This window comes from Oryx dammah, unplaced genomic scaffold (genome assembly GCF_014754425.2).
Source record: "Oryx dammah isolate SB20612 unplaced genomic scaffold, SCBI_Odam_1.1 HiC_scaffold_27, whole genome shotgun sequence".
Classification (NCBI taxonomy): domain Eukaryota; kingdom Metazoa; phylum Chordata; class Mammalia; order Artiodactyla; family Bovidae; genus Oryx; species Oryx dammah.
The window spans coordinates 4,071,953-4,098,948 of record NW_024070211.1 but is presented as its reverse complement, the minus strand read 5'-3'; the positions used below and the strand labels follow the sequence as shown (position 1 = coordinate 4,098,948).

General features: G+C 52.3%; 2 protein-coding genes and 1 long non-coding RNA gene across 3 annotated transcripts in view; 2 read left to right on the top strand and 1 right to left on the bottom strand.

Moving 5' to 3' along the window:
- Window positions 1-10,308, top strand: part of KIF17 (kinesin family member 17) — a 53,178-nt gene extending 42,870 nt beyond the window's left edge. The window contains exons 13-16 of the mRNA XM_040229473.1: window positions 5,293-5,551; window positions 7,203-7,273; window positions 9,107-9,224; window positions 10,110-10,308. Of these exons, the coding sequence (XP_040085407.1) occupies window positions 5,293-5,551; window positions 7,203-7,273; window positions 9,107-9,224; window positions 10,110-10,288 (627 nt within the window). The 3' untranslated portion in view covers window positions 10,289-10,308. The remainder of the gene's footprint in view (window positions 1-5,292; window positions 5,552-7,202; window positions 7,274-9,106; window positions 9,225-10,109) is intronic.
- LOC120855004 lies at window positions 7,648-13,200 on the bottom strand. Its single transcript, XR_005719116.1, has 2 exons — window positions 13,110-13,200; window positions 7,648-11,227 (listed from the first exon to the last, which is right to left on the bottom strand). It is a non-coding gene; the product is annotated as an uncharacterized LOC120855004 (long non-coding RNA).
- Window positions 13,201-14,137: 937 nt separating this feature from the next.
- On the top strand, window positions 14,138-26,870 carry DDOST (dolichyl-diphosphooligosaccharide--protein glycosyltransferase non-catalytic subunit). Its single transcript, XM_040229472.1, has 11 exons — window positions 14,138-14,370; window positions 14,574-14,684; window positions 22,897-22,983; window positions 23,842-23,945; window positions 24,036-24,130; window positions 24,393-24,486; window positions 24,669-24,817; window positions 25,344-25,491; window positions 26,021-26,141; window positions 26,263-26,369; window positions 26,454-26,870. Exons 1-11 carry the CDS (start codon window positions 14,217-14,219, stop codon window positions 26,601-26,603), a joined length of 1,320 nt encoding a protein of 439 aa, XP_040085406.1. The 5' UTR covers window positions 14,138-14,216; the 3' UTR covers window positions 26,604-26,870.
- Window positions 26,871-26,996: the final 126 nt, after the last annotated feature.

Genomic DNA, 26,996 nt, shown 5'->3' with positions numbered 1-26,996 from the left:
AAGCATCAATTCTTCGGCGCTCAACCTTCTTCACAGTCTAACTCTCACATCCATACATGACCACAGGAAAAACCATAGCCTTGACTAGACAGACCTTAGTCGGCAAAGTAATGTCTCTGCTTTTGAATATACTATCTAGGTTGGTCATAACTTTTCTTCCAAGGAGTAAGCGTCTTTTAATTTCATGGCTGCAGTCACCATCTGCAGTGATTTTGGAGCCCCAAAAAATAAAGTCTGACACTGTTTCTACTGTTTCCCCATCTATTTCCCATGAAGTGATGGAACCGGATGCCATGATCTTCGTTTTCTGAATGTTGAGCTTTAAGCCAACTTTTTCGCTCTCCTCTTTCACTTTCATCAAGAGGCTTTTTATTTCCTCTTCACTTTCTGCCATACATCTTGATTCCAGCTTGTGTTTCTTCCAGTCCAGTGTTTCTCATGATGTACTCTACATATAAGTTAAATAAGCAGGGTGACAATATACAGCCTTGACGAACTCCTTTTCCTATTTGGAAGCAGTCTGTTGTTCCATGTCCAGTTCTAACTGTTGCTTCCTGACCTGCATACAGATTCCTCAAGAGGCAGGTCAGGTGGTCTGGTATTCCCATCTCTTTCAGAATTGTCCACAGTTTATTGTGATCCACACAGTCAAAGGCTTTGGCATAGTCAATAAAGCAGAAATAGATGTTTTTCTGGAATTCTCTTGCTTTTTCCATGATTCAGCGGATGTTGGCAATTTGATCTCTGGTTCCTCTGCCTTTTCTAAAACCAGCTTGAACATCAAGGAGTTCACGGTTCATGTATTGCTGAAGCCTGGCTTGGAGAATTTTGAGCATTGCTTTACTAGCATGTGAGATGAGTGCAATTGTGTGGTAGTTTGAGCATTCTTTGGCATTGCCTTTCTTTGGGATTGGAATGAAAACGGACCTTTTCCAGTCCTGTGGCCACTGCTGAGTTATCCAAATTTGCTGGCATATTGACTGCAGCACTTTCACAGCATCATCTTTCAGGATTTGAAATAGCTCAACTGGAATTCCGTCACCTCCACTAGCTTTGTTCGTAGTGATGCTTTCTAAGGCCCACTTGACTTCACATTCCAAGATGTCTGGCTCTAGATTAGTGATCACATCATCATGATTATCTGGGTCGTGAAGATCTTTTTTGTACAGTTCTTCCATGTATTCTTGCCACCTCTTTTTAATATCTTCTGCTTCTGTTAGGTCCATACCATTTCTGTCCTTTATTGAGCCCATCTTTGCATGAAATGTTCCCTTGGTATCTCTCATTTTCTTAAAGAGATCTCTAGTCTTTCCCATTCTGTTGTTTTCCTCTATTTCTTTGCATTGATCACTGAAGAATGCAGCTATTCTTTGGAACTCTGCATTCAGATGCTTATATCTTTCCTTTTCTCCTTTGCTTTCACCTCTCTTCTTTTCACAGCTATTTGTAAGGCCTCCCCAGACAGCCATTTTGCTTTTTTGCATTTCTTTTCCATGGGGATGGTCTTGATCCCTGTCTCCTGTACAATGTCACGAACCTTATTCTATAGTTCATCAGGCACTCTATCTATCAGATCTAGACCCTTAAATCTATTTCTCACTTCCACTGTATAATCATAAGGGATTTGATTTAGGTCATACCTGAATGGTCTAGCGGTTTTCCCCATTTTCTTCAATTTGAGTCTGAATTTGGTAATAAGGAGTTCATGATCTGAGCCACAGTCAGCTCCTGGTCTTGTTTTTGTTGACTGTATAGAGCTTCTCCATCTTTGGCTGCAAAGAAATAATCAATCTGATTTCAGTGTTGACCATCTGGTGATGTCCATGTGTAGAGTCTTCTCTTGTGTTGTTGGAAGAGGGTGTTTGCTATGACCAGTGCATTTTCTTGGCAAAACTCTTTTAGTCTTTGCCCTGCTTCATTCCGTATTCCAAGGCCAAATTTGCCTGTTACTCCAGGTGTTTCTTGACTTCCTACTATTGCATTCCAGTCCCCTATAATGAAAAGGACATCTTTTTTGGGTGTTAGTTCTAAAAGGTCTTCTAGGTCTTCATAAAAACCGTTCAACTTCAGCTTCTTCAGCATTACTGGTTGGGGCATAGACTTGGATACGGCGCGGTGGCGGCGGGCCGGTGCACTAAGCACGGCCGAGAGCTACCCCATGTCCGAAGTCATGGACAGCGGCCCAGAGTGCCAGGCTGCGATGGCACAGGAACGGCCGGGAGGGGCCACCCCGCGTCCGAGGTCAGGGGCCGCCAGGAGGAGACACCCCGCATCCAAGGTCAGGGCGGCGGCCGGGAGGAGACACCCCGCGTCCGTGATCAGTGGCGGCTGGGAGAAGTCACCCCGCATCCGAGGCCAGGGGCGGTGACCCTGAGGAGCCACCCCGAGCCCAAGGCCAGGGCTGGCAGCCGGGAGGAGCAACCCGAGGAGCGATGGCTGCGCAGGCGCAGGAGGGCCTAGAGGAGCTTACCACGTTGAAGGTCAGGAAGGGCGGCGGTAAGGAGATACTCCTCATCCAAGGTAAGGAGCAGTGGCTGTGCTTTGCTGGAGCAGCCGTGAAGAGATACCCCACGCCAAGGTAAGAGAAACCCAAGTAAGATGGTAGGTTTTGCTAGAGGGCATCAGAGGGCAGACACACTGAAACCATACTCACAGAAAACTAGTTAATCTAATCACACTAGGACCACAGCCTTGTCTAACTCAATGAAACCAAGCCATGCCTGCGGGGCAACCCAAGACGGGCAGGTCATGGTGGAGAGGTCTAACAGAACATAGTCCACTGGAGAAGGGAATGGCAAGCCACTTCAGTATTCTTGCCTTGAGAACCCCATGAACAGTATGAAAAGGCAAAATGATAGGATACCGAAAGAGGAACTCCCCAGGTCATTAGGTGCCCAATATGCTACTGGAGATCAGTGGAGAAATAACTCCAGAAAGAATGAAGGGATGGAGCCAAAGCAAAAACAATACCCAGCTGTGGATGTGACTGGTGATAGAAGCAAGGTCCGATGCTGTAAAGAGCAATATTGCATAGGAACCTGGAATGTCAGGTCCATGAATCAAGGCAAATTGGAAGTGGTCAAACAGGAGATGGCAAGAGTGAGCATCAACATTCTAGGAATCAGCGAACTAAAATGGACTGGAATGCGTGATTTTAAATCAGGCGACCATTATATCTACTACTGCGGGCAGGAATCCCTTAGAAGAAATGGAGTAGCCATCACGGTCAACAAAAGAGTCCGAAATGCAGTACTTGGATGCAATCTCAAAAACGACAGACTGATCTCTGTTCATCTCCAAGGCAAACCATTCAATATCACAGTTATCCAAGTCTAACCACTGGACCTCCAGGGAATTCCTGATTTGTATACTCTAAATGGGTGAATAGTTTTATGTGGGTTATAGCTCAATTAAAAAATAATTGTGAGTGATGATAAATGGATAAGAGGCTTCCCAGGTGGCTCTAGTGGTAAAGAATCCACCTGCCATGCAGGAGGCACAAGACATGCAGGTTTGACCCCTGGGCTGGGGAGATCCGCTGGAGGAGGGCATGACACCCCACTCCAGCGTTCTTTCCCGGAGAATTCTATGGACAAAGAAGCCCGGCAGCCTACAGCCCGTGGGGTCAGAGTCGGGCACGACTGGGCGTCTGAGCACATAAGTGCATAAAAACACATAAAGATCGATACCATGAATGCCTTGTAGCGACTGTCCACCCACATACATGGAGCTTCATTAGTTTAGTTGAAGGCTCTGTGCACCCGCCCTTCCTATGGCTCCCTGCCCACCTGAGTCCTGCCAGGCATTCTCTGTTCTCAGTTGGTTACACGTGACTATCGCGCTCGTGAATTTACAACAGCCTTCGTTACTAGTCATGCCGTCCTTGCTCTTTGAGGAAACAGACTGTGCAGGAAGGTGTCGCAGGGCTGAGGGAGGGCTTGGTTACTGTTGGCGTTGCGAGTCACTGTGCTTAGGAGGGCAAGTCTGGCAGACCTGAGCAAGAGATCAAAAAATAAGAAACCTATGGTTCAATCCAGGTGGGTCCGATTCTTAAGTCTAGTATTTGTCACATCGTAACAAAAAACAGAGACATCACTTTGCCAACAAAGGTCCATCTAGTCAAAGCTATGGTTTTACCAGTAGTCATACATGGATGTGAGAGATGGACTATAAAGAAGAGTGTCAAAGAATCGATGCTTTCAAAATGTGGTACTGGAGAAGACTCTTGAAAGTCCATTGGACTGCAAGGAGATCAAGCCAGTCAATCCTAAAGGAAATAAGCCCTTAAAAATCATTGGGAGGACTGATGCTGTAGTTCCAATACTTTGGCCACCTGATTCAAAGAGCCGACTCATTGGAAAAGACTCCAATGCTGGGAAAGATCAAAGGCAGGAGGAAAAGTGGGTGACAAAGGATGAGACGGTTGGACAGCATCACTGACTCAGTGGACGTGAGTTTGAGCAAACCCTGAGAGATGGTGAAGGACAGGGGAGCCTGGTGTGCTGCAGTCCATGGGGTCGCAAAGAGCTGGGCACGACTGAGCGGCTGAACACCAGCAGAAGTGTGGCAGTAGAGGGGAGCACGGGCTGTTGTCTGAGAATGCGTGCCTGCTGCTGCTTTTTAAAAATGCTGGTTTATTACTGGGGACGCTCTGGGTCCTCACTGGTGTGCGCAGGCGCCTCACTGTGCTGACTCCTCTTGTTACGGAGCACCGGCTCCAGGTACTTAAGCCTCAGCAGGTGCGGCTTGCAGGCCCTGGGCACAGGCTTCAGTTGCCCCGGGCACGCAGGCTCTTCCTGGACCAGGTATCGAACCTCTGGCCCCTGTGTTCACAGGCAGACTCTTGTCTCCTAGCCACTGGACCAACAGGCAAGTCCCGCCTACCGCTTCTTTTAGAAGAAAGAATTTGTCTAGTTCTCTGAGATCTTGAGGACTGTGGTAACCAGTGTCCCACGTGGAGCCTTGTAAACGGCTTCTGAGTAAAACGCAAGAGTGGGGATAGTGGCTGAGGGCTGGTGATGGGATGGATGACCAGCCTCTCTTCCTGCTTTCTGCAGGGCTCCGGACCCTGCAGGTGCTCATCTAAGGACTGAGTGGAGGGGTGGGAGGGGTGGTGAATGAATCAACGGAAGGATGACAGGATAGACGGCGATCAGATTGGATGTGTGAGAGGATCAGTGAGCTGGGGCTGAGTGACTGATGGGCGGGGGGCGGGCCAGGGAGCCGGCGTGGAGGAGAGGGAAACCGCAGGATGTCTTTCCTACCCACTGCTTGTTCATCTTTTGTTTTCAGCTCCGGGCAGCAGAGGTGGAGATCAAAGATCTGCAGTCGGAGTTTGAGCTGGAGAAGATCGATTACTTGGCCACCATCCGGCGGCAGGAGCGTGACTTTCTGCTCTTCCAGCAGCTCTTGGAGCAGGTGCAGCCCCTGATTCGCCGGGACTGTAACTATAGCAACCTGGAGAAGATAAGACGAGAGTCCTGCTGGGATGAAGACAATGGTTTCTGGAAGATTCCCGAGCCCATCATCATAAAAACCAGCCTCCCAGTGGGTCAGGAGCTTTGCTGTCTCTCTCACCTCCCCGCTGCCCACTTCCTTTGTCCCCTGCCCTTCTCCACAGTTAGCTCTCCTGCAGGCTGTCAGGGGGCCCACACCTCTCCCAGCTGGCTCTGGGGGCAGCAGACAGGTGACCCTGGGCGCCCAGAATGTCGGAGGCCTAAGAGTCAGACACACGCGGGCTGGAATTTTGGCTCCAGCAGTCCCTGTGTCAGCTCCTGGGTCTCAGTGTTCTCATCTGTGAGATGGGGATTAATAACAGCACCTTTCTTAAAGATCGCTAGGTGGCTTAATGTCTTACAACATGTAAAATCCCTGGAAACATGCCCGGCACATTTTAAGTGCATGATGCATTTTCTTACCACGATCATTATTGTCCTTACTTCAGCCTGCAATAACCCTGTGAAGGGATAAAGATTTTCACCTGTCTTCCATATGAGAAATCTCAGAGAGTGTAAGTGACTTATCCAGAGTCACAATCATAGCAGTGAGTCGTAGGCCAGGGACAGAAGTGAGCTGGGCAGTTGCAGGCCTGGCTCATCTTCTGCTTTTGCTGCTGATCTCCTGTGTGACCCTGTGATGATCACTGTCCCTCTCTGGGCCTCGGTCGCCTGATCTTCGCAGAGAAGGGGTTGGATGAGCTACTCCTGAAAGCCACCAAGCCCTCACTGAGTCTCAGGTTAGGCTCAGATTTGCAATGGATCCTCTCCAGTGGCTCCGCCCATCCAGGGAGCCGCGGGCTCCTGGGTCCGCCCCCTGCTCAAGGAGTGCTCATCTGCTCAGGGAGTGCTCATCTAGGTCCTCCATCTCTGACGACCCCGGTGGGGACCAGCGCAGCAGGCAGGGAGCAAAGGTGGGGCAACACACAGTTTGGAAGAAAGAAACTAGAAACAGAATTAAAGTTTTAAAGATGGTACCAGGGGACTCAAGATCTCAGGGATTGAGAGCCTGTGCCTTGGAGCCACGTCACTTTTATTTAGTGTCTCGGCATGCAGAGAATATCTGTGCTGCTATGATAAAATCAGCTTCCTGTGTCCCGTGTCCCACGTTACTGATGACCTTGAACTGTCGTTATTTTCTCGTGCAAAGGGTATCACCCAGCTGGAGGCCCGAAACCCGCATGTGCTTGGGGAAAACACCTTGGTGTGTGCAGCAAACAGTATTCTGAACTTGCACTGACCCAGCGTTCCAAGGTCCACACTGTTTTTCCTTGGCTCAGCAGGGCATGACGACCCCAACTCATCAAGCCGATGTACTTTTGTTTAGATTATACTTAATTGCTCTATCTTGCTTTCATTCTTTTCCCATGGCATTTTTTTCATGGCTTAGCCAGAGCAAAAGGCTGCTGACTGTTAACCCCTGTGTGGCACTGCCCCTGGTGAAACACCAGCTGCCTCATTTCCTCGCAGGCTACAGGCAGTGCTGGCCTGTCTCCCCATGCTCACCTGCAGACTTTCCTGGAGGCAGGGGAATAGCTGCTTCGGCCTAAGCCCTCCTGATGTCTCTCAGAGCCATCCCCTCTCTAGGGGTGGGCAGTGTCCTCCCCTGGCTCCAATCCTGAGCCAGGCCTGAGCACCCAGCCTCTCCCCCAGCCCTGCTGGCCCTCCTTCCAGGCAGCAGTGACCTCAGCTTCTGTTTTCTCGTAGCAGTTTCAACAGGGGCACAGAACAGACCAGCCCGCAAAACTTCCGCAGCGGACAACGGCGAACCAGGCATGGTAGGGTCTCTGGGAGAGCCAGTGGGGAGCGGGGAGCTTGGACCCCAAGGTGCGGTGGGTCAGGGGGGCTGTAGGAACTGGACTGTGCTTCCAGGCGACCCGAGGATTACATCAGGGGGCTGAGCGGAGGCCCTTTCTATGTTACCCGTTGCACCTAGACCCCATAGCTCTTCTGGCCCTCATTCAGAGGCACTTTAGTGTACGCAGAGACCAGTGGCTCAAGGCAGCCCACCCTGCTGGTGAAGGACAGAGGTTTCAGCCGCAAACCCAGAGACCAGACAGCTCCTCCTGGTTTCCTGGGCCCCGGCTGGTACTCTTGGACAGAAAGCGTCCTCAAAAGTTTCCATAAACAGTCACTGTGATTCTAAAGTCACTTTACTTCATACTGCCTTTATTTTGTATTACAGCAAATACACAGCCTTAAGAGGTCAGCCACCTTTTCTCTAAAGGACCACACAGTGACTGTTTTAGGGGTTGGATGCTAGGTGGTCTCTCACTCAGCTATCAACCCTGCCAGAGAGCACGAACCCACCCCCACTGTATGTAGATAGATGAGCACAGCTGTGTCCAGAGAGCTTCCAAGAACAGTCTGTGGGCCAGGTCTGACCCACTGACTGTATAATTTGCTGATCCTCACCATTAACCATTACAGATATTTTGGAAAACCTACATGGAACATAACCTTTGCAGTCACAATAAGGTCACTCACAGGTTGATGAATTCCAGCCAAGCATCTCCATCTGAGCAACTCAGGCTGGTCTAAGGCTCTAATTGGCTGCTTTTGATTCCCTAACTTGGTTTTAAAAAAGGAAAAGGAAAGTTGTTCCTGGAAAAAGCCATTCTTAGTCTGGGGTTGCGGATGGGTTATATTTGAATGCTTTGGTTCCAGGTGATGGATACCTATGCAAAGCAAACAGTCATAAGCAAAGGGGTTTTCTCGGTCTATGTTAAGTGGACCAGTTTCAGGCATGGCTGGATCAAGGGGCCCAGACAGTCCTGGTTCTGTGTGGTTTCTTCACCTCTTGGCTCTGCTTCACTTGGAGTCCTAGGTTTGGACGTAGACAGGCCTTCTCTGTGTGGTGGGAAAAATGGCTGCTAGCAATTGCTAATCCAAGAGGAAGAGAGATATGGTGTTTTAAACCAATGCTTGTGGAAAGATTCTGATTGGCTCTGCCTGGGTCACGGGCCTACTCTTGGACCACTGGTTGTGTCCAGATGCTGTTCTGTGATTGCCCCAGTCTGGGCCACGAGTCCAGATGTGTAGCAAGGGGACAGGCAGGGGGCAGTGGTGGTACTAGGGTGCCCTGAATGCATAACCTACCATGACCGTGTCCAGTGGGTGAAGGGTAGTTCCCTGAAGGAAGAGATTCGGGCTGAAGAAGACAGATCCATAGCAGCAGTGAAAAGCACGAGGGCTCGGTGACAAAAATGTTAGAGGACTCGAGTTCTGATGTTCATACATGTGCTCGTGAGCTGATACTGTGTTATATGAGTATGTTGTCCTGGGTGTGGGGGATGTAGTATCTTCCTTGCCCCTGATGGGCCTGGTTTGGAGCACTGCAGCAGGAATAAGGTGCTTCCTGTCCCAAGGAAGGTGCGGGTGGGAAGGAGCGTGTGTAGACTGGAGACGGCCAGCCTCCTTGCCACCCTGAGCTGCCTGGATCCCACCACAGGAGTCGGGGTCTAGAGTGGAGGGTACTGCAACATGGGCAGTGAGGTACAGGGCCCGCCACCCAGGCCGGCAGAGCCTGAAGAAGCCCCCTGGGTCAGGGCACAGGGTACAGGAAGTGCACAAACAAGGGGTCCTGACCTGGAGGCTTGGCATCTCAGCAGGAAGAGGACCGCTACAGGCTGATGCTCAGTCGCAGTGACAGTGAGAACATAGCCAGTAACTACTTTCGGCCCAAGCGGGCCAGCCAGATCCTCGGCACGGACCCCATGAAGAGCCTGGGTGAGCGTCCCGCCCGCCTCCTGCCCTCCAGCCCCTCCCTGAGCGCTCTGGAGTCACACAGGCCGGGCCAGGAACCCCTTTCCTTCTCTGAGCCTGTTCCCTTCGCTGTAAACTGAGGAGCGCTGCCTCCTCCTGTGATCAGTGAGACGAGGTGGGGAATGCCTCCCATCTCCTGTCCCCCTCCATTTCCCAGGGGGCAAAGTGCTAAGTTGGATCCTCTATCTTCCTGACACACAGGCCCCAGCCTGGGGTTGCCCAGGACTCAGTCAGTTCCTCACCAGCTTCCTCAAATGACAACTCGTTCCCAAAGCAGGGCAATCAGGACCACAAAAGCAAAACACACTTTTGCAAGCAAGGGTCCAAAGCCACTTTGCTCTTAAAACTAAAACCAAAGACACTGAGCTTCCAATCCAATACCAATTAAAAAGCAAACCTCAGATCTGTCCTGAGGTTATTTGAGACAGAGTGGGTGGAGGTGAGGAATAAGGAGAGGAAAGCTGGACCGTGAAGAAACTCACCTCAGATGAGTACCTGGCATCATGCCCAAGTTGCAGATGAGGAAACCGAGGCTCAGAGAGGAGAAGCCGCTCCCTAAGGTCACCCTCCCACGAAGTGACGGAGCAGGGTTTTACAGCAGGCTTGTCTGGCTTGATACCCCAGGCTGCACAGTCTGAGGCTTGAAAATTCACGCACCCAGCCCAGACCCTTTGGGCAGAGATGGAGTGCTGGGCCCAAGGCTTCAGCCAGAGTAGCTCTCAGAGCTTTGGGTCCCAGGGCCTCTGGCTGGGGCAGGGGAACCAGACTCTGTACCCAACACACAATCTTTCCTCTCCAACCGCCCGCATCCTGGCTGATAGCTCGTCTCCCTTCTGTGCTTTTCCGCAGCACACCACAGCTCACCACCAGGCCTCAGCTCCCCGCTCGGCGGCGGCTCCGCCATCCCACCCGCCCAGGCCCCCGAAATGCCCCAGCCTCGGCCCTTCCGTCTCGAGTCCCTCGACATCCCCTTCACCAAGGCCAAGCGTAAGAAAAGCAAAAGCAGCTTTGGCGGTGAGCCTCTGTGAACACACTGCCGGCTGCCGCCCTGCCCTTGGGCTCCCGTGAGACCGCCAGGCCCCCCAGGGCAGCTCCAGCCAGGCTTCCTCCCGCCTGCCTTCCACAGTGATTGGGGCACCCAAGGGGGCCTATCCCTGGGAAGGCACACTCCCCTCCCTGCTACCCAGAGAGCCCACTCTGCCCAGGGTGTGAGCCCCTCGGAGCCTGGACCATCCTTGGAGACACTCGCTTTCCACGCCACATCAGTGTTCCCATCGGCCTGCCACCGTGCCCACCAGTGCAGTTCCATGCCTCCATGGGTTCAGAAACCTCAGCTCTGCCTCCAGGCCTTCATCAGCATCCCGCAGAGTGCTGGCGGCTTCCACGTGGATCAAGCTCAGCACCTTGGCAGTTGAACACTCTTCCTCCATCCAGTAGGCCCCACTTGGTGGGGAAGCCGTGTGGGGCGGGCCCAGGGGTCCTGGAGCAGCTGGTCTGTGGCCCAGGGGAGGCCATTCCACATTAAGCTGCCCTAATAAACTGCCTTTTACCGACAAACTGCCATTCTCCGATCGTCAGACAGCGTCCCCGAGGCCCCTCCCTGGCCTCCTTGGGGAAGCTCTTTTGGCACAGGGGTTCCTTTTTGTATGTGTGTACGTTTGTGTTTACTTTTGGCTGTGCTGGGTCTTCACTGCTGCACACGGGCTCTCTCTAGCTGAGGTGAGCGGAGGCTCCTCTTTGTTGCGATGCACAGGCTTCACTGTGGTGGCTTCGGGAGCGGCGCAGGGCTCTGGACGCACGGGCTTCGGTAGCTGTGGTTCAGGTTAGTGGCTCTGTGGCATCTTCCTGGACCAGGGATCTGTCCAGTGTCCCCTACACTGGCAGTCCGATTCTTAACCACTGAGCCACCAGGGAAGCCTGGAGCAGGGGTTCTTAACAGTCTGCAGGCTCCAGGTCTCTGCAACTCCCTGCAATTTTGAGTATAAGTGCAGCTTTTTCAGCAGAGAGCATATAAATGTGAACTGTTGTTAGATTCTCGAAGGATCTGACCCAGGAGAGCAGACTCCTTGTTTTGGAAAATAGGGGCCACACCTGGCTGAGGTCCAGAGAAGACCCAGGTCTTGATGCTCTCGGGGGCCGTGTTGGAACCGTGAGTGCTAACATCACTGGAAATGAACCCAGGCCATTCCAGTTGCCTAAGACTGACCCATCCCCTTGCCCATGACTGAGGGGCCCAGTCTGAGGGAAAAGGCTTTGGTGCTGTCCTGAGCCTCATTTCACACTGAGCATCTGTGAAATGGGGATAATACCAACCCCACAGGGTTATTGTGAAGGTTAAGTGAGATAAGTGTATCGAGTTCTTTGTGCGATCTCCAGGGGATCTTCCCAACCCAGGGATCGAACCCAGGTCTCCCACATTGCAGGCAGATTCTTCACCAGCTGGGCCACCAGGGAAGCCCAAGAATACTGGAGTGGGTAGCCTATCCCTTCTCCAGCAGATCTTCCTGACCCAGGAATCGAACTGGGTCTCCTGCATTGCAGGCGGATTCTTTACCAGCTGAGCTACCAGGGAAGCCCTCACAGGGTTATTGTGAAGGTTAAACGAGACAGTGTGTAGAGTTCCTGCTGCGTAGCAGGTGCTGTGTTAGTTCTCCAGTCCTCCTTTTCGTATTTTGTATTAACTACTGTGGTACCTGCCCCAAGCTACTTGCCTGGGCCAAGGAGCTCATGTTCTGGAGAAACCAGGGCGGAAGGTGCTTAGGAAACCCAGAGATCAGCCTAAGGGGAGGCAGGCTGCAGTGCACCCTTTGAGCAAGAGGATGCAAAATCAGGTCTGTATGGGGAACAGAGTGCCCTTGTGAAGGAAGCAGCAGCGGGTGGGGCTACCACAAAGGATCAAGAAGATCCCTTAAGATGGGAATGTGGGGAGAGGGTTCCTGGTAGAGGGAACAAAAGGCAGGAGGAGGGAAGATCAGGGTATGTAAAAGGTGGGAGGAGACCTGTTCTATGGAAGCCCTGAGCAGGGACCGAGAGGAGATAAAGCTGCCAAGATGAGTTTAGGTGCAGACCTGCGTGGAGAGCCTCTGGGTTCTGTGAGCTGTGGCCAACTGCTCAGTGACTGCCTACACCATCGGGTCTGAGTGAGAAGCGGACTGATGTGGCATCATGGGCCGAAGGGCAGGAGGGCTGGGCTGTGGCGCAGGAGTTCAGGGTGCAGTCAGTGGGGATGGAGGGCAGGATTGGTTGAGAAGCACAGAGGCAGGTTTTGACTTTTGCCCCCACGTTCTTGGTTCAGTGGACAAAGAAAAGAATGGCTGTCTTCTCTCCAAGTTACCTTCGCCATTCACTCCAGGATTGGGGCTGAGCCCTAGAGAATGGCTAAGTCCTGGAGATGCTTGTGGTCGCTTTTACTTAGACCCGTGGCACACTGAGGAGAGCTGGCTGCCGTCTGTCAGTTCAGAAGGGGTGTGGGGCCAGCAGAGCTGAGTGGAGGCTCAGCCTGGCTCTGCACTAAACGCTTTCGAAATCTGGCTAGTCCTCCCAAGAGCCCAGGCTGTCCCAAAGACACAGATAAGTAGGGCCGCGCCTCCTCGTTTCTAGTGCCAGCCTAGGACAGCGGCCTGGAAACCAGAGAAACTTAAGTCGGTCAGTCGTGTCCGACTCTCTGTGACCCCATGTACTGCAGCCCGCCAGGCTCCTCTGTCCATGGGGATTCTCCAGGAAAGGTTACTGGAGTGGGTTGCCATTTCTTTCTCCAAATCCTCCTGACCTAGGTTACAAACCTGGGTCTCCTGCACTGCAGGTGGCTTCTTTACCGACGGAGCTACAAGGGAAGCCCCATAAAGTTACCGTGAAAGTCGCTCAGCCGTGTCCAACTCTTTGGGACTCCATGGACTGCAGCCGGCCAGGCTCCGTCTATGGAAGTCTCCAGGCAAGAATACTGGAAAGTGAAAGTGAAGTTGCTCAGTCGTGTCCGACTCTTTGCGACCCCATGGACTGTAGCCTACCAGGCTCCTCCCTCCATGGGATTCTCCAGGCAAGAGTACTGGAGTGGGTTGCCATTTCCTTCTCCAGGGGATCTTCCCGACCCAGGGAACGAACCCTGGTCTACTGCATTCCAGGCAGACACTTTAACCTCTGAGCCACCAGGGAAGAATAATGGAGTGAGTTGCAATTTCCTTCTCCTGGGGAATCTTCCCGACCCAAGGATCGAACCCAAGTCTCCTGCACTGCAGGCACTCTACCCTCTGAGCCACCAGGAGAAGCAGCCTGAGAACCGGAGAGGCGCCCAGTTTACAGGGCTGGTGCGAGCATGCGCCCAGCTAGAGGTTCTAAATGTTCGCCCAGTCCACACTGCCTCATCAGGCCGGGTGGGCAGGCCCCGCACCAAGGCCCTGCGCCCGTGAGCAGCGGGAGAGATTCCGGCCCTCTTCCCGCAGCCCCCACGCCCGTGACCAGTCCCCGGCCTTTTTCCAGCCACCTCCCCTCTGGAGACAGTGGAGGTGGGGCTGGCTCCAGTCGAACCTGTCCCGGGCCAGCTAACCTCCGGCCCGGACCCTGACCGGGACGCCGCGCCCCAAACCAGGGCCAATCGGAAGAGGAGGCAGGAGCCGGCGGGGACTCCGGCGGGAGCCGGCAACGGGAGGAACCCAAGGGCTCTCGGCCCTACTGATTGGCCACGGCCGCAGAGCTGTCTCTCTAGGATTGAGCCTTTTCCTCTCGGGGGGGCGGGACCGCGCGCCGCTTTCACCAATAGTGTGCCAAGAATCCGCCTCCCATAGGGACACTTCCGGCCGGGTTCCTCGCGCTTCGCCGTCCAAGCAGCGGCTACGGATGCCCGGCTCCGGCTATCTCGAATCACTTCCGGGTGATACTCCAAGACAACGAGCCGTGATTGGGCGACCGCGGAAAGGGCACTTCCGGTTCCCAGGAGCCTGGTTTCTTTGAAGCAGGAAGATGGCGCCCCGCGCGGCCCGTGTGTGGTCCGGCTGGTGGCTGCTGCTGCTGACTTTGCTTGGCCTGGCCGGCGCCAGCGGTCCCCGCACCTTGGTACTGCTTGACAACCTCAACCTCCGGGAGACGCATTCGCTTTTCTTCCGGAGCCTGAAGGGTGAGACTGGGGCCCGATGCGGTGGAAAGGTCCCTGAGCCCCGAGACACCGACCCCTCTCCCTCCCACCCGAGCTCGCCTTCACGGTCCGACCTGCCGCCAGGGGGCTGGTCGTGGGGACAGGGGCAGGACGGTCATGGTCTCTGCAGTGGTGGTTTCTCTTTGCCTCCTATCTGCCTCAGCTCCCTCGTCCTCTTTTTCCAGATCGCGGCTTTGTACTCACATTCAAGACCGCAGATGACCCCAGCCTGTCTCTCATTAAGTACGGGGAGTTTCTCTATGACAATCTCATCATCTTCTCTCCTTCGGTAGAAGGTAAGGACTGCGGGTCGCCCTAGAACTCTGACTTAGCAGCTTTCTTCAGAATCTTGGGTATGTCCTGGGATGGAATGGGTCGCCAGCCCTGGGCGCTGCTGCTCCCAGAGAAGAGGAAAATGCTAACGCTCAGTTGGTAAAGAATCTGCCTGAAATGCAGAGGACCCCGGTTCGATTCCTCGGTCAGGAAGATCTGTTGGAGAAGGGATAGGCTACCCACTACGTTATTCTTGGGCTTCCCTTGTGGCTGAGCTGGTAAAGAATCCACCTGCAATGCGGGAGACCTGGGTTGGGAAGATCCCCTGGAAAAGGGAAAGGCTACCCACTCCAGTGTTCTGGCCTGGAGAATTCCACGGACTCCATAGTCCATAGAGTGGGAGAGTTGGACACGATTGAGTGACTTTCACTTCACTTCACTTTACTCTGGGCTTAGGAGAGGATATGTCCTTACCAGAAGACACAGCTGAGGACTGTGGGGTCAAGTGTTGTTGCAGACCTTAGAACTCCTGGCTCTGCTGCTCTGAGAAGTGGGTGTTCTCCATTAATGTTCCTTCACTGGCGCCCCACCCCCGCTCCCCTTAGGTTTGCCTGTGTGGAAAGAGAAAATGGCTGTACCATAAGTATGATTTTCTGTAAAGGAGCATTGGTGGTAGTTGATCCTGAGAATTCAGATGGAGTCATAGTTAGGCTGAGAATAACCTTTAGTGATTACCTAGTCCAAACCCCTGTTTGAGGCTGGGTGGATATATCCAGGGCTTAGCAGAAGACTAGTTGTTGAACCAAATTGAACATCTTCACTAGATTTTCCAGTTGACATTCCTGTGACAGCTTACTGTTTTAGGAGGCAACTCAGTCTGCCACTGTTTTAGGAGGCAACTCAGTCTGCCACTGTACAACTCTGTTAAGAAGATCATGTATTAAACTGAAATTTGTCTCCCACTTCCTGCTTTGTTTATTTGGGGCAAGGAGGAAAAGGCTTTCTGATACTCCCCAGGGCCTAAGAAAATAGGTCTAATGCTTATTTTGCTTAGAGGCGTAGCCTTTGCATAATCAGCTCCTGAGTTATTCAGTTGTTTCTTCTCCAGACTAAATATCCCCAGTTCCTTTGGCTGTTTGCCTTTTTGATGTGCTTTTTCAGTGAGCATCCTAGTCCTTCTCTTCTTTAGTGGCTTCAGTTTATCTTTTTCTCAGAGGACACAAGTTGTCCTTGTTCGGGGGAAGTCAGGACTGCCATCTCTCTGTTCAGCTCATGAAGCTTAGAAAGGCTGTCACTTCACTGGCATCGACTTTCTTCTCTGTGGTTCATGTGAGATTGGGATCTGCCAAACCCCTGATGTATTTTTTTCCCCTAGGTTCCCATTACTTGGCGAGGTGCTCCCAACTCCCCTGTAACATGGGCCTTTGGAATTGGCTTTTCAGAGGCAAGTTCAGTTGTGCATTAAAATCTTCAAGTTGGCTAGGCAGGCGACTGATGCCTTTAGCAAGTTAAGTGGTGTTTGCTGGATTGCTGCCATGTTGGAACTCTGAAAGCAGTACCGAATAGTGACAGAGCCTGCCCTTGAGGAGTCTTTCAACCTGTCTGTGAGGAAATATAAATAAGGACTTGAAATGAGTTACCAAACCACGTGTCAGAATGCCCAACATGGAGTGGAGGGACTGAGTTGTGCCCAGAAGGGTCACTGAGAGGGAGGGAAGTGGCAGAGGGGGGCTGAGGAGGCTGACGTAGGCTGTTGTTAGTGGGAGAAATGGCAGAGACTAACATACTGCTTCAGAAATCAGAGTCATTTTCGTGCCCACTTCCATGATCTTTACCACTTTCCATATTTGTGATAGTAATGTTTTTCTTCAAATTGACCTGCTTTTTAAAAAAAAGGCAAGCCCAGTTTGAAAGAAAACTAGTAATGAACCTGTTGTCACTACTGAAAATGGAAAGCCAGTACGGCACCACCGTTTGCTTTCGGTGGAGGAAAGTATAAACAGGATGAATGCAGTGCCGTCAAGTTCTGGCTGGTTCTTGACCTGCTGCAGGCTTTGGACCTGAGGTGTCCTTTTAAAAGAGAAGATGAGCTGGTTGAGAGAAGTGTCAAGGCCAGTATTGAACTGTGACCGTTCTCGATGGAGAAAGCACGGAAAAGAAATGGAATAATGTCTCTGAGATTCAGTGTTATTTGAAGCCCTGCCCGGCATCTCTGTGGTCAGCTTTTCTGTCTCTTGCAGGGTGGGGACCGATCTTGAGGGAAGCCGTCTCAGACACCCCTAGGGAGAAGGCTAGCATGTTCTGGAGGTCGGGGGTGTTCAGGATAAGTCGTGTCCAGGATAAGGGCTCTGAGTGCCCTTCTGTGGTATTGTGACCACTAGGCCCTCTTAAGTGTGAGGACCCCGGCCTGGCTGCCTCCTCCACATGTCAGTGGGTTCCTTGCTCTTCTGGGATCTGGAAGCTCTGAAGGCACATGCAGTAGTGGCTACAGGAGAAGGATCCTCAGCGTGTCCTCTGTACCCGGGAAACACTGGGTCCTTGTTTTAAAGATGGGGAAACGGGCTCAGAAAGGTGAAGGGGTTGCCTGGATTTGTTGTTGTTCAGTCACTCAGTCGTGTCTGACTCTCTGTGACCCCATGGACTGCAGCACGCCAGGCCTCCCGGTCCATCACCAACTCCCGGAGTTTACTCAAACTCAAGTCCATCGAGTCAGTGATGCCATCCAGCCATCATCCTCTGTTGACCCCTTCTCCTCTGCCTTCAGTCTTTCCCAGCATCAGGGCCTTTTCCAGCGAGTCGGCACTTCACATCAGGTGACCAAAGTATTGGAGCTTCAGCTTCAGCATCAGTCCTTCCAATGAATATTCAAGATTGATTTAAGATCAACTGGTTTGATCTCTTTGCAGTCCAAGGGACTCTCAAGAGTTTTCTCCAACATCACAGTTCAAAAGCATCAAATCTTCAGCGCCCAGCCTTCTTTATGGTCCAGCTCTCACATCTGTACATGACTAATAGAAAAACCATAGCCTTGACTAGATGGACCTTTGTTGATGAAGTGATGTCTCTACTTTTTAACATGCTGTCTAGGTTTGTCATACTTTTTCTTCTAAGGAGAAAGCATCTTTTAATTGCAGGGCTGCAGTCAACATCTGCAGTGATTTCGGAGCCTAAAAAAATAAAGTCTGTCACTGTTTCCATTGTTTCCCCATCTATTTGCCATGAAGTGATGGGACCAGATGCCATGTTTAGGAGTTTTGTGAATGTTGAGTTTTAAGCTAACTTTTTCACTCTCCTCTTTCACTTTCATCAAGAGGCTCTTTAGTTCTTCTTCACTTTCTGCCATAAGGGTGGTGCCATCTGCATATCTGAGGTTATTGATACTTCTCCCAATCCTGACATTTCTCATGAAGTACTCTGCATAGAAGTTAAATAAGCAGGGTGACAGTATACAGCCTTGACGTAGTCCTTTCCTGATTTGGAACCAGGCTGTTGTTCCATGTCCGGATCTCACTTTTGCTTCTTGACTTGCATACAGATTTCTCAGGAGGCAGGTAAGGTGGTCTGGTATTCCCATCTCTTTAAGAATTTTCCACAGTTTGTGGTGATCCACACAGTCTTAGGCTTTAGTGTAGACAATGAAACAAAGGTAGATGTTTTTCTGGAATCTGCTTTTTCTGTTATCCAGCAGATGTTGGCCATTTGATTTCTGGTTTGTCTGCCTTTCCTAAAACCAGCCTGAACATATTTGGAAGGTCTCAGTTCACGTATTGTTGAAGCCTGGCTTGGAGAATTTTGAGCATTACTTTGCTAGTGTGTGAAATGAGTGCAACTGTGCAGTAGTTTGAGCATTTTTTGGCATTGCCTTTCTTTGAGATTGGAATGAAAACTGACCTTCTCCAGTCCTGGGGCCACTGCTGAGTTTTCCAAATTTGCTGGCATATTGAGTGCAGCACTTTTCACAGCATCATCTTTTAGGATTTGAAATAACTCAGCTGGAATTCTATCACCTCCACTAGCTTTGTTGGTAGTAATGCTTTTTAAGACCCACTTGACTTTGGAGTCCAGGATGTCTGGCTCTAGGTGAGTGATCACACCATCGTGGTTATCTGAGTCATGAAGATCTTTTTTGTACAGTTTTTCTGTGTATTTTTGCGACCTCTTTTTAATATCTTCTGCTTCTGTTAGGTCCATACCGTTTCTGTCCTTTATTGTGCCCATTTTTACATGAAATGTTCCCTTGGTGTCTCTTAATTTTCTTGAAGAGATCTCTGTCTCCATTCTATTGTTTCCTCACTTAAGAAGGCTTTCCTATCTCTCCTTGCTATTCTTTGGAACTCTGCATTCAGATGGGTGTATCTTTCCTTTTCTCCTTGCACCTTTACTTCTCTTCTTTCACAGCCATTTGTAAGGCCTCCTCAGACAACCATTTTGCCTTTTTGAATTTCTTTTTCTTGGGGATGGTTTTGATCACTGCCTCCTGTACAGTGTTATGGACCTCCATCTGTAGTTCTTCAGGTACTCTGTCTATTATATCTCATCCCTTGAATCTATTTGTCACTTCCACTGTATAAGTGTAAGGGATTTGATTTAGGTCATATCTGAATGGTGTAGTGATTTTCCCTACTTTCTTCAATTTAGGTCTGAATGCAATAAGTAGTTCATGACCTCAGCTCCCGGTCTCATTTTTGCTCACCATGTAGAGCTTCTCCAACTTTGGCTGCAAAAAATATAAATTAGTCTCATTTCAGTATTGACCAACTGGTGATGTCCATGTGTAGAGTTGTCTCTTATGTTGTTGGAAGAGGGTATTTGCTATGACTACTGAGTTCTTTTGGGAAAACTCTGTCAGCCTTTTCCCTGCTTCATTTTGTACTCCAACACCAAACTTGCCTGTTACTCCAAGTATCTCTTTCCTACCTTTGCATTTCAAGTCCCCTATGATGAAAAGGATATCATTTTTTGGTTTTAGTTTTAGAAGGTCTTGTAGGTCTTTATAGGACTGTTCAGCTTCTTTGACATTAGTGGTTGGGGTATAGACTCGAATTACCATATTGAATGGTTTGCCTTCGAAACGAAGAGAGATCATTCTGTCGTTTTTGAGTTTGCACCCTAGTACTGCATTTCAGACTCTTGTTGACTGTGATGGCTACTCCACTTCTAAGGGATTCTTGCCCAAAGTAGTAGATATAATGGTCCTTTTTGCCTTTTCATACTGTTCACTGGGTTTTCAAGGTATGATGCCTGAAGTTAAGCCCAGGTATCTCAGTTTCATTCATACGGAAGTGAGAGTTGGACTATAAAAAAAGTTGAGGTCTGAAGAATTGATGCTTTTGAACTGTGGTGTTGGAGAAGACTCTTGAGAGTCCCTTGGACTGCAAGGAGATCCAACCAGCCCATCCTAAAGGAGATCAGTCCTGAATTTTCATTGGAAGGACTGATGTTGAAGCTGAAACTCCAATACTTTGGCTACTTGATGCGAAGAGCTGATTCGTTGGAAAGACCCTGATGCTGGGAAATATTGAAGAAGGGGACGACAGAGGATGAGATGGTTAGACAGCATCACTAGCTCAAGGGACGTGGATTTGAGCAAGCTCCAGGAGATAGTGGAGGACAGAGGAGCCTGGCGTGCTGCAGTCCATGGGGTTGCAAAGAGTTGGACACAACTTAGTAACTAAACTTCCCTGGTGGCTCAGAGGTTAAAGCGTCTGCCTGCAATGAGGGAGACCTGGGTTCGATCCCTGAGTCGGGAAGTTCCCCTGGAGAAGGAAATGGCAACCCACTCCAGTATTCTTGCTTGGAGAATCCCATGGATGGAGGAGCCCGGTAGGCTACAGTCCATGGGGTCGTAAAGAGTTGGACATGACTGAGCAGCTTCACTCGCTCACTTCACTAGTGACTAAACAACAATAAATCATCAATTTCCTAGTCTGTCACTGTGCTGGAGTTTCAGCAGCAAGCTTCCTGACACTTTGGGCTGGATGATTTTGTGTTCTGGGCATCGTCTTGGTCCGTGCAGCGTCCTGAGCCCCTACCCACCAGGTACCAGCAGCCTGCTTCCCCTGGTGACGAGAAATGTCTGCAGGTATTGCCTTGAGTGGCAGAATTGCCTTGAGTGGCAGAATCGCCTTGCTGGGAAGCCCTGTGCTGAATCAAGCAGCTGTTTACGTTGCCTAAGGATTTGCCTGGCCTCTTTGGAGGAGGCTGGATGGGTGGCTCGGTGTGGGGTAAGGGCTTGAGCGCCCCCCCACCCCTGACTAAGATGTTCCATCGATCGGTAAAGTCCTGTGCTTTCCCTTCTCCTGAAAGTCACCGCTCAGAAAGGAGGGCTGTCCTCATGTTCACGTCGTTAGAGACTTACGTTGTGAGCTCACTTCTAACTGCCCAGTGGATGTAGTGGACAGACTTGTGTGTCCAGTCGGGGTGAATGGCACCTCCAGCCTTCCCGTTGCTCGGGCAGAGATCGTGGCGCCGTCCTTCGTGCCTCCCTCCCTCATCAGGCTTGGCCCTTGCTGTGGGGGCGCAGGGCTGCCCTGCTTCCTCGCCCTCCTTCCCGCCTCCTGCCGACCACCCCCTCCACTGCGGGGGTACAGACGCCACTCTTCACTGCCTGGGTGACTGCAATGTCCCGTCACTGCGTCCGTCCTCACCCTGCTCCCGACTCCCCTCATAGCCACCAGAACCACCCTTTAAAGGCACAAGGAGATCATCTTGGTCTCCTGCTTAAAGGCCTCGGTGGCTTCCCCGTGGCCACTGGCATAGAGCCCACAGAAGCGGCAGTGCCCGGCTTCCTCCGCCGCGCCTCGCCCCCTTTTCCACACTGGGCTGCTCCCTGGTGACGAGTTGCCTGCCTCAGGGGCCTTGCACCTGCTGTTCTCAGTGCCCAGGTGCTCGCGCCCCCAGATGCCTTGCTCACTCTCAGCTTCTCACACACACGTCCTCGGTGTCTCCCTGGCCAGCATACATGTACGCCAGCCCCTTGTCCTGCCTTTTCTTCCCAGCACACAGGAAGCAATTCTCGTGTAATGAAAAGGTGAGTCACTGAGCACTCTAGCCACTGCTTCGTGCTGAACGTCAGGGGCGCCTTTGGGGAGGGCCCTTGAGGGCTTCCCTGGAGGTTTAGATGGTAAAGAATCCGCCTGCAATGCGGGAGACCTGGGTTCTGTCCCTGGGTGGGGAAGATCCCCTGGAGGAGGGCCTGGCAGCCCACTCCAGTATCCTTGCATGGAGAATCCCCAGGACAGGAGCCTAGCGGGCTGCCGACCACGGGGCACAGAGAGTGTGACATGACTTGAGCGACTCAGCAGTTGAGCCTGCTGCAGCCCCTCAGTGCCAGTTCCGGGTGCTTGTGGCCGTCCCCTGACCCTCTGACCAGAAAAGGGTGTGGTCTTACAGTCACAGATGCTGAAAGTTCATGTGCCTTTTTGGTGCTCACTTTAAAACAGTATATGAAGTGGTCCTGCTGTGACTGTGCTGGACCTAAACCTGTAGGGTTAGCAGGGGGAAACTTCTCGTGTCGGGCAGAGGATACCCGGGTCACGTGACAGCAGCATCCTGAGGTTCAGGAGTGCCTCTTCTCAGGAGGGCTCACTGAGGTGAGGTGGATGGGCTCTGGAGAACGGCCAGGGGCCCCGGGAGTGGCTCAAGGGAAGACAGAGGTGCGGATGGAAAGGTGCAGGTGATCCGCTGCAACTTGTTTCATGGAATGGGAGTGAAAAAACGTGGCATCGCTAGATGAATAGTTCGTGTGCGACTTGAAATGTGTATGACTGACTTGACAGCTGTGATTGGTAGGTGTTTGAGTGTTTCATTTGTACTTCTAAAGGTTTATGAATTTGAGCCATTATTCTTGGATCTTCACACTGAGGAACTGGGAACATTGCCCTGTCAGGACATGTATGGTAGAGGTCCCTCTTGCTTTGGGCGCCCAGAGGGTGCTATTCTGTAATTGGTTGTGCCTGGTCTCTGGTGGGACTCAGCTGCTTACGAACCCATGTGCCAGTGTTCAGTCCCTAGGTCGGGAAGATCCCCTGGAGGAAGGCATGGCAACCCACTCCAGTATTCCTGCCTGGAGAATCCCATGGACAGGGGAGCCTGGCGGGCTACAGTCCATGGGGTCACAAAGAGTCGGACACGACTGAAGCGACTTGGCATGGTCTGTGGGTCACCCTCCCCACCCAGATGTCAGAGGAGCAGTGAGAGGAACCCTCTGGGTCCTGAGTCTGGCACTTCTTTCAGATTTTGGAGGAAACATCAACGTGGAGACCATCAGTGCCTTTATCGACGGTGGAGGCAGTGTCCTGGTGGCGGCCAGCTCAGACATCGGTGAGTCTGGCCCGGGAGCTTGTGGCGTCTCCCACCGTTTCTCCAGGGAGCTGAGAGCTTTACACCTGGAAGCTGCCAAGTGGGCATTCGCGGCAGGGAGGTGGGGGAGCCCCGCCAGGGCGGGTAGGCGGGCACTGCAGCGCCCTCAGTCCCTCCTATGCCTCCCATGACCAGAGCCAGGGAGGTGAGGAGCAGGTCCTGTCTAAGAGCTGGGACCCCTGTGTTTCTTTTCCTTCGTTTTGCTTTTTCCTTTTGTTTCTTTCGCTTTTTTTTGGCGGCTCTTACAAAAAGAAGGCAAGAGGGAAGATTAACAGATTTTTGTTTCCTATTTTGGACATTTTCAAAGATACTTAGAAGCAGGGAGAGAGGAATAGGATTCCGAACCCCATGTAGTTAACCACCAGTGAGAGGGTTCCTCTCACTGCTCCAGTGAGCACCCCCTGGCTACTCTCGTTTCCTTTTCTGCAGGGTGGGTAGGTTTTTAAAGCCATGTTGGGTGGGGTCTTGGTTGGATGTTGATGAAGATCAGAGAAACCTTGTAAGTCCAGACTCATCCAGATGAAGTTTGCCCGAGGTAATTACTTTGCTTCAAAGCAAGTTTTTGTGCAGAACCAAGCTCACTGTGTACTTGCGGAGAGAGGGGGTCAGGTGGTGGTGGTTTAAGTTTAGATCCTGACTCCTGCAGGCAGAATACAATGCTGTTGCCCAAGGGTCGTGGGGGCTGCGCCCGGCTTGGTGAGGCCGCAGGGCCCGGGGGTGACTGGTAGACTGAGTCATGGGGATGCTGGCAGCAGGGACACTGCTCGGCCCAGGGCCCCAGCTTCCGGGCTCAGTCAGGAGTCTCTCGGGTCTGTGTAGGCGACCCTCTCCGAGAGCTGGGCAGTGAGTGTGGGATTGAGTTCGACGAGGAGAAAACAGCTGTCATCGACCATCACAACTACGACATCTCAGACCTTGGCCAGGTAACCAGCTCAGCCTCAAAACCAGGAGAGGCTTGGGAGGGCCCCCTCGGCTGGGGAACGTTCTGATCCGATTTCCCTCTGCTCGGGCAGCACACGCTCATCGTGGCTGACACAGAGAACCTGCTGAAGGCCCCCACCATCGTTGGGAAATCATCTCTGAACCCCATCCTCTTTCGGGGTGTGGGGTGAGTGAGCAGGAGAGGCCAGCAGAAGCCTGGGGGAAGAAGGGGTCACTTTTGTCGGGAGGCTTTCTTTCCCCCGGAGCATGTGGGTGAGATTAAATGTCACACTGAGTCAGATTCCATTGTCACAGCAAGAGGAGGGCTCAGGGTTTGGCTTTTAGGAAGTATGATGAATTCCTGTAAAGAAGTGACTCCTGGGGGACCCCGGTCCTTTGGGCTCAGTTCTTGGGGGTCAGAATTGGGCGATTCTCCTTTCCTTCTCCAGGATGGTGGCTGACCCTGACAATCCTTTGGTGCTGGACATCCTGACGGGCTCTTCCACCTCTTACTCCTTCTTCCCAGATAAACCCATCACCCAGGTGAGGGCCTTTGCAGCCTCGAGGCCTCCAGCTCCTGGGCCTGGGCAGCGCTTTTTATCCGAAAGTGCGCAGCAAGCGGGAGAGCCCCTTGGCGGAGGCAGTGGGATGAGGAATGGGTGGGCAGGGGCGAGGGTGGCAGGGGTGTCTCAGCCCTCCTGGCTGACGCCACGTGTTGCCACCAGTACCCACATGCCGTGGGGAAGAACACCCTTCTCGTTGCGGGGCTGCAGGCCCGGAACAATGCCCGGGTCATCTTCAGCGGCTCCCTTGACTTCTTCAGCGACGCCTTCTTCAACTCGGCGGTGCAGAAGGCCGCACCCGGCTCCCAGAGGTAGACGTGGGGGCCAGGGGGCGCCGAGGGGTGGGTCTGTGCGGACAGGGAGGAGGGAGCCTTTTAGCTGAAAGTGTTGGAGGCTGAGTATCTTCAGGTGCGTTTCGGAAGACTTTGTCACTTCATTGCTGCTGTTGGCAATCTAGACTTTTCATGGTAGTAATGACTCATCTGGAGACGCTTTGGTGGTGGTGGTGGTATAGTCGCTAAGTCGTATCTGACTCTGCAACTCTGTGGACTGCAGCACACCAGCCTTCCCTGTCCTTCACTATCTCCAGGAGTTTGTTCAAGCTCCTGTCACTGATGTTTTGGCAGTTGTGCACTTATGGCGTAGCTGACACCCAGAGCAGCGTGTCACGCCTGTCATCCTTTACTGTGTTCCCCTCAAGCAGGATCCCAGACGCGTGTGGCCTTCAGGCAGGGCCTGGCTGGGTGTGGTCTGTCTGGTGCCTGGTGACTGGTTTACTAGGCACCGCTGGAGGGGAGTTGGTCCCCGGCTGCAGCCTCTCTGTTTCTCCTTCTGCAGGTATTCCCAGACTGGCAACTATGAGCTGGCTGTGGCCCTTTCCCGCTGGGTGTTCAAGGAGGAGGGGGTCCTCCGGGTGGGGCCCGTGTCCCATCATCGGGTGGGCGAGACTTCGCCACCCAACGCCTACACCGTCACTGACCTAGTGGTAAGAGCCTGGCGCTGGAGGGGCCCTGGGTTTGGGCCAAGTTGGTTCTGCTCAAAAGCACTCAACACTTCCGTGCTGGGTCTGAAACGCCTAAACGAGGCTGAATAAGTTCATCTGCACCCTAAGAAGTCAGCTCAGGTGCAGAGAGCCTGGCATATAAACTCACCCTAACAGGCGGCCTTCTGTGGAGGAGGTGTGCTTTTGCTGTGGGAATGCAGAGCGGGGCGGGGGTTTGCTGGCTTACTCCAGTGGGAGTAGAATTCACGTTGAGTGGGGTCTGGAGAATCAGTCAGGAGAGGCTTGTGTGGTGACTGTGAAAGCAGGGCCGCTCAAGCACGCCAGTGTGCTCAGGGAGAGCACTGTTCATTGCAGGCTCCCGCGGGCAGGTCAGAGGGCCAGGCCGCCTGGGTGCATCTCCACTGTGGGGGCGGGGGGGCTTGCCTGAGTCAGGGGAGGATTCAGTGCAGCTGAAGGCGAGGCTGTCCTGCCGGTCACTGGCCACCGGGCTTACCCCAGCTGCTTGTCTCAGGAGTATAGCATCGTCATTGAACAGCTCTCAGATGGCAAGTGGGTTCCCTTTGATGGCGATGACATTCAACTAGAGTTTGTCCGCATTGATCCTTTTGTGAGGACCTTCTTGAAGAGGAAAGGTAAGCGCAGCTCTTGCAAGAGACAGCTCTGGAAGCCCATCCTTGCCTCGGTCTGGCGCTCGGGCAGCTCACCGATGGCCCGGGAAGCCCCTCCTGGCTGTATGTCTTGGCTCTTCCCCAGGTGGCAAATACAGCGTCCAGTTCAAGTTGCCTGACGTGTATGGTGTGTTCCAGTTCAAAGTGGATTACAACCGGCTAGGCTACACGCACCTATACTCCTCCACTCAGGTGAGCCCCCTTCCCTGCCCTCCCCTGCGCCCTGCGCCCCGCCCCGCGCGGCCAGGGCCCGGCACTGCTGCCGTCCGTTGGCAGGTGTCGGTGCGCCCGCTGCAGCACACGCAATACGAGCGCTTCATCCCCTCGGCCTACCCCTACTACGCCAGCGCCTTCTCCATGATGCTCGGGCTCTTCATCTTCAGCCTCGTCTTCCTGCACATGAAGGAGAAGGAGAAGTCCGACTGAGGGGCTGGCGCCCTGCACTCCTGGGAAGAGGCGGAGGGTTTTCATAGGATTGGTTTTCTTCCGCCTTTCTGGTGGTTTTTGGTTGTTTTTTATTTTAAGCCACGGACAATGGCACAGCTTTACCTCAGTGGGAGATGGAACATTGAGTACCAAGGGGTGGAGGGTTAGGGAATAATTTGTTTTTCCACCTTGAACGCTAAGTGTATTTTTTCATATGTGACGTCAACTCTTATTTCTAAAATAAAGAGAAATACGGCCCTCGCATTTCATCTGACCCCTCTTGTACTTTGCTGATGGGGGGTTGCTGTTGAGAAATGACGAGATATAAAGTAGTAAGTGGCCCTTTTTAGTTTTGCTGAAGTCTGGAAATGACACAGCTGCTGAATGTCAAGG